Source organism: Xyrauchen texanus, chromosome 13 (assembly GCF_025860055.1).
Source record: "Xyrauchen texanus isolate HMW12.3.18 chromosome 13, RBS_HiC_50CHRs, whole genome shotgun sequence".
Lineage (NCBI taxonomy): Eukaryota > Metazoa > Chordata > Actinopteri > Cypriniformes > Catostomidae > Xyrauchen > Xyrauchen texanus.
This window is the reverse complement of record NC_068288.1, coordinates 805579-817673: the sequence shown is the minus strand read 5'-3', so window position 1 is coordinate 817673 and position 12095 is coordinate 805579. Positions and strand designations below refer to the sequence as shown.

The 12095-nt window shown below is 36.9% G+C and overlaps 1 protein-coding gene across 4 annotated transcripts in view; it reads right to left on the bottom strand.

Annotated features, from left to right (window-relative positions):
- Positions 1 to 5533: 5533 nt before the first annotated feature.
- Positions 5534 to 12095, bottom strand: part of LOC127653638 (centrosomal protein of 95 kDa-like) — a 54997-nt gene continuing 48435 nt past the window's right edge. For 3 of the 4 annotated variants that reach the window (XM_052140399.1, XM_052140402.1, XM_052140403.1), the window contains 3 exons: positions 10721 to 10867; positions 10058 to 10129; positions 5534 to 6630 (listed from right to left, as the gene is read on the bottom strand). In XM_052140399.1, the coding sequence (XP_051996359.1) occupies positions 6454 to 6630; positions 10058 to 10129; positions 10721 to 10867 (396 nt within the window). In that variant the 3' untranslated portion in view covers positions 5534 to 6453. Of the gene's footprint in view, positions 6631 to 10057; positions 10130 to 10679; positions 10868 to 12095 lie in introns of all 4 variants that reach the window. The other variant, XM_052140401.1, reaches the window with a different exon arrangement.

The following is a 12095-nucleotide window of genomic DNA, read 5'->3' as shown; positions in this document are numbered from 1 at the left end:
CTGTCATGTGCCTTTTACTGAGGAGTGGCTTCCGTCTGGCCACTCTACCATACAGGCCTGATTGGTGGAGTGCTGCAGAGATGGTTGTTCTTCTGGAAGGTTCTCCTCTCTCCACAGAGAAATGATGGAGCTCTGTCAGAGTGACCATCGGGTTCTTGTTCACCTCCCTGACTAAGGCCCTTCTCCCCCGATCGCTCAGTTTGGCCGGTCGGCCAGCTCTAAGAAGAGTCCCAGTGGTTCCAAACGTCTTCCATTTATTGATGATGGAGGCCACTGTGCTCATTGGGACCTTCAATGCTGCAGAAAGTTTTCTGTACCCTTCCCCAGATCTGTGCCTCGATGCAATCCTGTCTCGAAGGTCTACAGACAATTCCTTGGACTTCATGGCTTGGTTTGTGCTCTGACATGCACTGTTAACTGTGGGATCTTATAGACAGCTGTGTGCCTTTCCAAATCATTTCAAATCAACTTAATTTACCACAGGTGGACTCCATTCAAGTTGTAGAAACATCTCAAGATTATCAGTGGAAACAGGATGCACCAGAGCTCAATTTTGAGTGTCATGGCAAAGGCTGTGAATACTTAAAAATAATAAAATGGGAAAAAAAATCACTTAATACATTTGCAAAGATATCAAACAAACTTCTTTCACGTTGTCATTATGGGATATTGTTTGTAGAATTTTGTGGAAAATAATGAATTCAATCCATTTTGGAATAATGCTGTAACATAACAAAATGTGGAAATAGTGAAGCGCTGTGAATACTTTCCAGATGCACTGTATATGTGTGTGTATGTATATATGTGTGTGTGTGTGTGTGTATGTATGTATATATGTGTATGTGTGTGTATGTATATATATATATATATATATATATATATATATATATATATATATATATATATATATATATATATATATATATGTGTGTGTGTGTGTGTATGTATATATATGTGTGTGTGTATGTGTGTGTGTGTGCATATATATGTATATGTGTGTATATACAGTTGAAGTCAGAAGTTTACATACACTCAAAAAAATTAAACCACTCCACAGATTTAATATTAGCATCGTTTAGGACATCTAATTTGTGATGGCATGAGTAATTTTACAACAATTGTTTACAGACAGATTGTTTCACTTTTAATTGACTATATCACAATTCCAGTGGGTCAGAAGTTTACATACACTAAGTTAACTGTGCCTTTAAGCAGCTTGGAAAATTACAGAAAATCTTGTCAAGCCTTTAGACAATTAGCATCTGATTGGTGTACTGAATTGGAGGTGTACCTGTGGATGTATTTTAAGGCCTACTTCAAACTCGGTGCCTCTTTGCTTGACATCATAGGAAAATCAAAAGAAATCAGCAAAGACCTCAGAAAAGAATTGTGGAACTCCACAAGTCTGGTTCATCCTTGAGGGCAATTTCCAAACACTTTAAGGTACCACATTTATCTGTACAAACAATAGTAAACAAGTATAAACACTATGGGACCACACAGCCATCATACCGCTGAGGAGAGAGACCTATTTTGTCTCCTAGAGATGAACGTAATTTGGTGTGAAAAGTGCAAATCAATCCCAGAACAACAGCAAAGGACCCTGTGAAGATAGGGGAGGAAACAGGTAGACAAGCATCTATATCAGTAAAATGAGCCATATCATCATAACCTGAAAATCTGCTCAGGAAGGAAGAGGCCACTGCTCCAGAACTGCCATAAAAAAAGCCAGAATACAGTTTGCAAGTGCACATGGGACAAAGATCATACCTTTTGGAGAATTGTCCTCTGTCTAATGAAACAAAAATGTAACTGTTTGGCCATAATGACCATCATTATGTTTGGAGGAAAAAGGGTGAGGCTTGCAACCCGAAGAACACCATCCCAAACATGAAGCACTGGGGTGGCAGCATCATGTTCCCACATCAGGAGGGGCAGGTGCACTTCTCAAAACAGATGGCATCACAAGGAAGGAAAATTATGTGGATATATTGAAGCAACATTGCAAGACATCAGCCAGGAAGTTAAAGCTTGGTCACTAATGGGTCTTCCAAATGGACAATGACCCCAAGCATACCTCCAAAGTTGTGGCAAAATGGCTTAAGGACAACAAATTCAAGGTATTGGAGTGGCCATAACTAAGCCCTGACCTCAATCTGATAGAAAATTTGTGGGCAGAACTGAAAAAGCATGTGCGAGTTACACCAGTTCTGGAGGAATGGGCCAAAATTCCAGCAACTTATTGTGAGAAGCTTGTGGAAGGCTACCCAAAATGTTTGTCAGTGATGGATCAGATCATCCACCAGATCATCACTGATCCTCCACCAAATTTCACAGTGGGTGTGAGACAGTGTGGCTTGTAGGCCTCTCCAGGTCTCTGTCTAACCATTAGACAACCAGGTGTTGGGCAAAGCTGAAAATTGGACTCAGAGAAGATGACCTTACTCCAGTCTTCTACGGTCCAATCCTTATGGTATTTTACAAACCTCAGCTTGGCTCTTCTTTACTTCTCATTGATTAAGGGCTTTTTTTTTTCTAGTTTTGCACGACTTCAGCCATGACCCTTGGAGCCTGTTTGTAGGTCACTTGATATCATCCTACGGTTGTTGAGTGAATTTCAAATGAGTTGGCTGTCATCCCAGTTAGTGGAGAGTCGTTTTTGCCCTCTGCCGGTCTGTAGCTTTGTTGTCCCCAATGTCTGCTGCTTGACCTTGTTCTTATGATCTGCCATCTTTGAAATTTTAAGGATGGAAGCAACCTGACGCTCACTGTATTCCTCTGCCATTAAAGCCAGAATTAAACCCTTTTCTTCACTGAAAACTTTTCTTTTCAACTCTTTTGGCATGGTCAGTTATTTTTTTTAATTCCAATTACATTTGAGGTACTACTAGCACTGTTTTTGCCATCCAGCTGGTCCTATAGCAAGAGGATAGTGATGAACACAGCAGTGGTTTTTATACTTTTCCTCATTAAATAAGATTTGGTTTAGGTGACCACCTAATTAGTACCTTATCAAGTAGAACGAGGTGTGCTTGTATTGAAATTGAACAGAGAGTGAAATGGAATGGCTGCCATACATGTAGAGATGCTGATTTAATACCATTTTGGAGTGGTCTTTAAATTTTTTTCAGAGCCGTATGTATGTTTATATATATATACATACATGTATATATAAAATTAAAAACCTTGTGCTCTCAGTTTGGAATGTCTCTTTGGAACTTTTGAGTTGTGTCAACTGAATGGACCAGTGGTTAACACATTGAAATCTGTCTCTAAAGGTTGTGAGTTTGATTCCAGGAAAGAGCAGTATATAAAAAAAAATGTGTTGATCTCGGAGTCTTCATGTTGTGCTTAATACAATGCAGAATGTACTTTATTGCGTAATTCCTGCATCAAGTTATGTACTCTCAACCTAGAATGTCTTGTCAATTGTGTGGTGCAGTAGTTAGAGCTATGGGCTACAGCTCAAAAGACTGGGTGAATCCCGGTTCAGACCCCATCTCAGCTGGTTTAAACATTGTGCCTCTGTTGTACCAGAGCTCTTTGCATTGTGATTAGTGAATGTCTTTAGGGCTTGGATCCTGATCATTGCTGCTTGCAGCTATATCTTTTTTTTTCTTCCACAGGGTGTGCCCTCCACTTGCCCAGTTTAAGTTCAGTGTTCAATGAATCATAGCAACAAAAATATATTTTTTGAAAAATATCTTCAAAAACAGGAGCACAAAACCAATTATAATTTCATAAAAAGGTTTATGCAATATCTTGTGGTAATTTATGCAATATGAGAGATTTATGATCAATCTTAATGGGCCAGTCATTTTGACCCGGGAACGCAAAATGTGTTAACACTAAACAAACACAACACAAGGGTTAAACGCGGTGTAAATGTAACTATGGCACATCATGCCTCAAACTAAAGTGGAGGCATCCATGCAGCCAATCCATGAGGTAAATTTCCTTCAGAAACACATAATAAATGTTTTTTGTCACTACACAACTCAATCACTGGCAAGTGGCTAATGACAAAGGTCGCATATGCGAGTTGTAGAGGGAGTAGATACACATTGATATTTGGTAAAAACAAAAAGCCCAGGCGTGTGTTTAACACTCCCCAAACCTAGGAATGTGTGATATGTATCGTCTACGATAATATCTTGATTGCTGTTGTAACGATGTGCAAGCTGACATTATCGTGTATTTCACTCGCTTTGCAAAAAACAATCAAAAACACGCCTTGAGAGTCCACGCATTCACTGTGATGTAGCCTCTTAGTGTGCTAGTGTAGGCATACATGTTTACTGCCTCACAAGTTAAGCGTAGCTGCCTAAAAATGCATGACTGAAGTTAAAATTGAGTGAACAAACAGTGCCATTAAACCTCGTAATCTACGTCGTTAGATTTAATTGCTAGATACATCTATTGTTTCTCAAAAGACGGCAATCTGCAAATTATGTCGGAAATCGGTTACCTCAACAACTAACTTGTTTCACCATCTGCAAACTACCCACTACACAGAATATGAAAGTCTTTGGGAGTCAGATGTCTATGCCAGGCATAAACTAGCCAAGGTACCAGCACAAAACACATTCAGCAAACTATAGCCGAATCATTCTGCAAAAAAGTTAATATCCTATTAACAAGAGTACAATAAGCTAGTACAATATAAGGCTTTTACAATTTTGTTTTGAAGGATGCAAAATATTGTCTACTTATCGTTATCTTCAAAATCCCAGAAAATATTGAGATATAATTTTTTGTCAATATCGCACACCCCTAACCACACGTTTAATAAAAAACAAAACAAGCAGTGACTGGTCACTTTTTATGTCAGTCAGGCCTCTGTGAGCAGGAGATATTGGGAATATAATAAAAAAAAATATATGGGTTACTCATAAATGAAAATTCTCTCATAATTTGCTTACCCTCATGACATCCTAGATGTGTATGACTGACTTTATTCTGCAGAATACAAATTAAGATTTTTAGAAGAATATTTCAGCTCTGTAGGTCCTCACAATGCAAATTAATGGGTGCCAAAATCGGATAAAAATTAAGCTCCAAAATCCTCATAAGGGCAACATAATGGAGGTTAAATCTATATCTTCAGAAGCGATATGTGAGAAACAGATCAATAATTAAGTCCTTTTACTTAGTCCTTTTCACTTTCACCTTTGTTTTTGGTGATTCAGTATTCGTGCATATCGCCCCACTACTGGGCAGAGAGATGAATTTGTGACCAAAAATTACTTAAATGTTGATGATCTTTTTCTCACCCACATCTATCATATATCTGAACACATGGATTTAAATACTGGATTCATTTGGATTACTTTTAAGCTCCCTTTATGTGGATTTTGGAGCTTCAAAATTCTAGCACCCATTCACTTGCATTGTTAGGACCTACAGAGCCAAAACATTCTTCTAAAAATCTTCATTTGTGTTCTGCTGAAGAAAGAAAATCCTTCACATCTGGGATGCCAGGAAGGTGAGTAAATGATGAGAATTTTCATTTTTGGATCAACTATCCCTTTAATCTGTTTTACAGCATTCACATTCAAGCACTTTTAAACAAAACATATTGATTTTCCAGGTATTCCAGTACTTACATTTCTAACAGTTAAATTCAAGCAAGCACTTTAATGACCCTTGTGCGAACCCAAACATGTTGATTTTCCAGGTATTCCAGTACAAAAATTTCTAACAGTTAAATTCAAGCAAGCACTTAAAAGGACCCTTGTGTGAACCCTGATCCAAATAATGACAACACATTGGTGGTTTAGATGTAACTTTTATAAAGAATCACTCAATTCATACCATATAAGATTAAATAAATAGTCATGGCATGAATTTAACAGTGTTAAGACATTCAAGGAAGAAAAATCCAGCATTTAGATTGATATGGAAAAAAAATAATTAACAATCATGATTAGTGTTCTTACCAGTCATTGGTTCACAAGGACAAGGGGAAAAACACGTTCATTTAACACACCAGAACAAAACTGCAATAACAGGCTGCTCAGAAGAAAGAGGAAGACTATTTTAGCAGCAGGAGAGCAGTCTCTAAAATTTCAGCAGGGGAAAGTAACAGATTGCACATGCTGTCCTATGAACCAGCTTACAGTTTGGACTGCTGGAAGTACATCCAGGGCCAGCTCTTGGGAATGATTACTGTTTAATTCTTCACGACTGACCTGGTGGCAGTACTTCAGGTGCAACATTATTTAAGTGTGCTTAAGTGAACAATGTGATAGCGTCACAGTAATGCTAATGTTTCCCAAAAATTATACAAGGACATGTCAAAAAGCTGCATTTTATTTTCAACCATTTTTGACGGAAGTGGCAAAATGTTACGCTCATTCATTTCATATAATTGAGGTAACTTTTTAAGATTAGTATACGTGTAAGAAAGATGCATTGAAGACCAGTATCAATCCCAGCTTAACTGACTTGGGTTCAGTGCAGGCAGTTGGTGTTGTACAGAAAAGAGGCCATCTGCATGTGATTCCGTAAGCGTTGTACCTCCAAGCCTCTGAAATAATCATCATCGTCATTCTGAATAATGATCTTCTGCAGCTCGCTGATCTCTTTTTTCATCTTATCCCTCAATTCTCTCTTCATTTTCTGCAAAGCCTGTAACAAAAAAAATAAAAACACTTTTAGCAATGCTCTGATGTTTTCTTCCTCTTTTCTTGGGTGGGGGTGGTGTAGAGGGGGTACTGGGCGAGTGTAAAGTCAGGGTTCCCACTCTTTTCAAATTTACCGGACATTTCCAGATAATTTTACACGCTAAACAAATGTAATATTTAAACAAAAACACATACGTCCATTTAAATTGAGCTTTTATTTTTGCATTTCTGTGTTTTTGACAGCAGTTTCCTCCATGGCCCAGTGTGATTCAATTAAATAAACACATAGTCTGTATGTGCCATGCACTTCAGAGTGCTTTGTCATTTCACACATGATTTTGAAGTGTGCATTGCTTGCGGACTCATTTCAATTAAATTAGAGACTTATTTAGTTTAATTATTACACAAGGACATCACAATTTTAATTTGATTAATTGTACATTCAAACATTAACTTTTGACCAAATAGGTCATATTCCATGACATTCTGCATTTTATTTCTAATGCCATATATAGTACTAGAGTCCATGTTTTCCACATACTACATGTGGTAACCGTGGTATAAGGTGACTCCAATCATTGAATTAATTAAATAAATTTACAAAAAAATAATTCAAATCCCGAGGTATTAAGGCCGACCCAGTGTGATTTTTTTTTTTTTCTTTTAAGAAAAAGATAAAGACAATCACTGATCAACAGACATGTTTTCCAGAGTTGTGCAGAATTAGCTACAAAAATAAAGGGTCTTTTGGTGTGGCTTGTTCCGAATTGATTAGTTTAGTGACCACTTCTGAAGATGCCACTAGGTGGTGACAAATGAGTGCCTTATGTGCAATGAGTCATTTAATAATTTTGAGACGTTCACCACCAAATCTGCCAAGAGACTTTGTAGTATTTAAAAGGATGGTTCACCCAAAAATGAAAATTCTTTGATAATTTATTCACCCTCATGCCAACTGGGATGTGTATGATTTTCTTTCTTCTGCAAAACACTTTTAAAGATTTGTAGAAATAGATCCAGGCTCAGCAGGTCCTTAGAATTTGAGAGGATGGTGATTTAGAAATGTGTAGGTCCAAAAAGCACAGAAAGTCAGCATAAAAGTAATCCATCCTATCTCCAGCGGTAAAATTAATGTCTTCTAAAGCAAATTGATTGTTTTGTGTACGAAAAAGTACAATATTTAAGCACTTTTTAACTATTAAATATTGCTTCCAGTCAGTCGTTGATGAAGAGCCGAATTTAACTAAGTGCTCTTGTGATGCAAGCACATTGGCACATTCCTTCAACTCATTGGTTGTGTGTCTGTCACACGTCAGTTCATGTACCATCACACTTACGTCACCGGAACAATCGGGTAAATTTGGCCATTCATTAATGCCTGACTGGAAGTGATCTTTTTTTAGTTAAAAAAGTGCTTACATATTCTTTTTCACAAAATGATCGGTTCACTTTAAAAGACATTAATGGATAAATCTTATCCTGACTATCTGTGCTTTTTGGATCTACACATTTCTACATTCTAAGTACCTGCTGAGCCTGGATCTTTTTCTACAAATATTCAAAAGTGTTATGCAGAAGAAAGAAATTCATAGACATCTTAGATGGCATGAGGGTTAGTAAAAAAATCTGAGAACTTTCATTTTTGGGTGAACCATCCCTTTAAACATTATAAGAACAAAGCAGATCTATAACTTTCATTCAGTTTGTGAACTGCTAGGCAGGACTTTTCATCCAAAAAGACAACAATAATAGCCTAATAATAATATTAATAAAAAGTATTAATAATGTCCTTACCATCTCCTTTGTTAAAATTTGCATGTCAAATCTACTGACTTCAGTAGAATGTTTAAGCACCATAAGAACAAAGCAAATGTGCTGTAACAATTTCCTACAGAATTTACATTGCTGAGCATTATTTTTATCAGAAAAGACAACAATAATAGCTTAATAATAAGAATTTTGAGTTTCAATAATGTCCTTTCACCATTGTAAAGTGCATTTCACGAGTTGAGGCATCAATGCTCCACTCAACACCAGCGTCAAGCGGCGCTTTGCCCTCCACATGACAAGCGTTGCAGTAGGCCTCATAGAGGGGCACATTTTACGAGCTTGCCACACAAGAAAGCAGATGTGCGCACAATAAATATTGAAAACATTTATCTGGAGGAGAATACATTTAATAAAATGAGGATTTTTTTTTTTTTTTTTGTTAGTTTGTTTTGTTTTTTTGGTGAATGTAATTACTGTTGTTCAATAACTGGGGTCTCTGGATACTCGGAAAAGATAAGGTAATAATTAAAACAAATTGAGACATTCAATATCTCAATAAATTTGGACAGTTTTAAAATATTTATTGTAGCTTTGTACTTTCAAAGACATAATTTGTGAGGCAAAACGTATGTGAAAAACACTTTGGTGTGAAGTTGGAGCTGAGGTTGCACTGACGCGTCAATGTATTCGGCAGTTCGGACGCGAGTCATGTGAAAGCCCCTCAACATGTATAAACATCAGTCTCTTTTAAACATTAATAGCTCTTCCGCCATTTTCTCTCTGTGATGAACAAGGTAGACTCACATGCCGATGCTGAAGTGAACGAACAACATGCCCCTCTCATTCTGCCGGTCGATACATGTACCAGGTCATTCAGTTTGTTTATGAATGATAAGTTTCATGAGTGCTGCTTCTCACTGTCCCGCTGCTGTAGCCAATCAAGTGATCTGCTTTGGTTGGACTGAGATTGCCAAGCACACGATTGGCTGCTGCTGTATTCAATCATGAGTGTGTAAGCGGCCTTAACCTTTGATGTTGTATTAATGCGCAGCCAACGGCAGTGACAAGACAACACAAATTTGTGTATTTGACTCCTATGAGAGTCCCGATCATTACAATGTTTTTGTACAAGTAACAGAAACCTTGCTAGATGAAAAATATCTAAATGTCCTGGAAAATAGTTATTTGTCCTGGAAAATATTTCAGTATAAAAAAGTATAAAAAAAAAAAAATGCTTTGAACACATTCACACCATTTTTTTATACTGAAATATTTTCCAGGACAAATAATTATTTTCCAGGACATAAAGATATTTTTCAAATTTTCCACGACTGGACAACTGCATTGCAAAGGTCCAGGTTTTCCAGGATGTGTGGGAACCCTGAAAGAGCTATCACATGGCTTCAGTGTAAACATTTTGGGAAACTCATCCTGGTATTTATGGACAAATTATACAAGAAGCACTTTAGTACTAGTACTGGGTGTTGCAAGAGGCTGATAGCCAAAAAGTGTTGGGCAACAATAACACACTTTTGACATCGTTCAAAGGAATTACCTCTTAAACTGAATAAGACTGTACTTTAGCCAAGTAGACTAAAACACAAATATCACACAGACGGGTGAAATATTAATATATAGTTCTTTGAGCAACCACATCTCACCTTCTCCTGGGCTGTCTTACGGATTTGTATGTCATGTCTTTCTTGGGCAAGGGTTTCAGCCAATAAAGAAAACTGCAACAGAACCAAAAAACACATTTAAATGACCGTTAAACCTATAATTAATAGTTAAGCAATTATCACAAAACATAGAACAGAAAAACATCAAATAATAAACAGTTTCAAATAATAATTTTTGCTTTTGAGGATCACTGCTTTATTGAAATGAAGTCACAGCACATTAGTAGTAGAAAATATGCAGGAATAGTTCACATATGCCCATGTGTTATTAATTCGATAGCAGTCCATGGAACATGTAACTCAAAAACAATTAAAAGCTCCATTAGGTTTCATGTCTTTTCCAAAACAACCAGCCATAATTTTGTTTCCCCATATTCTCTTCAAAGATGATCAGATTACTGCTGGCAAGCAAAAATCAAAGCTTCTGAAATTATTGCATGGGACATGACACGCACCAAAAAAAAAAGGAAAGAAATCTGCGTTCTCATCTAAAGCATTACTGTTTACATGTTTCAGAAGAAGCAAATTATAGCATTGCTTTGTCTTTGACATGGGCACATTGTTTAATGATGGACAAACTGCATGTTCAAAGACACATTAATACATTTTGGAAGTTTGAGGGAAGAAGTTCCACAGTGCTGTTACTTGGTCTCTGTAATAGTTCTCCATGGCATGAATCTCGTCCCGGTGTTTGCGGTGCTGGTCCTGACGCAGTTCTTTAGCGAATGCACGCTGCTCTCTCAGATGAGCCTTCTGTAGCTCCATTCCATCCTCAAAGATCTGCCTAAGCATCTGAACAAACACACACTTAACCTCCTCAAAGATCTGAACACACTCATACATGCTCAAACCCAGGTTTGTACGCTTACATTATTATTTGTAGTCAATCTCTTATAAAAGTGACAAAAATCTTATTTTAAAAGTAGTGCTTTAAAAATAGACAATTAAAACTAATTAGACTCAAAGAAAATATGAGTAGAGCTTGCCCATGCAAATGTCAGCACCACGCATTAGGGTGTGTCTATGCAGCTGCTATGTTCCGAGTGTTTTTTTTAGCACATTGCTATAGATGAAATGACCCTGAAGTCCAGAGGTGGGTAGTAATGCGCTACATTTAATCAAGTGAAAATAAAAATTATATATATATATATATATATATATATATATATATATATATATATATATATATATATATATATATACACTTTTAGAGTAGGTTTAAATGTGGGAACTTTTTACTCTCACTCAAGTAAATTTCTAGTGACATTTTTTTTTACTTTTACTTCTTTACAATGGGTGGCATTACTGGGTTTAATTTTAATTAATGTGTGATTTATAGAGATTATTGAATGTGACTTTTTCAAGAGCGGAAGTTCACACAGCTATGCATGCTGAGCCACTGTCACAGACTGTCACTAAATCACTGCTGCAGCATCAAGCTCTTTGCTTCGCATCAAGCTCTTTGCTTCGCACAGTGAAAAAAAGAAAAAGACACACACGTGTCCTGAGTTGCACTTTAATTACTGTCACTTTATAACTGTCTGCTACCTCAATAACTGCTATGTGCATAGAACACTATCTCATAGTATGTTATGTTTACATTTTTAGAAACTGTCATCTTTTTGCACTACTGAGTACTGGTCGGCGCTGCACTGTCTATTGTCCTGTTCATTGTCAGAAATTTGTTGTACTGTCCCGTACTTTTTGCACATGTTTGCACGTGCACTTTATATAGGTATATATAGGTTTTTTTATATAGGTATTTTATTTCGTTGTGTTGTCTCATGTGGTCCTGTGTTGGTCCTTTGTTGTTTTTATGTAGCACCATGGTCCTGGAGGAACGTTGTCTCGTTTTGCTGTGTACTGTACTAACTGTATATGGTTGAAACAACAATAAAAACCACTTGACTTGACTTGAATAGTTCGTCATGCAATGCCTTCATTTAACACTAAGAAAAGCTGATATTTCAAGATTAAAATCACAGCTCCAATTTAAGGCAGCACGCTGACGTAAATTTTG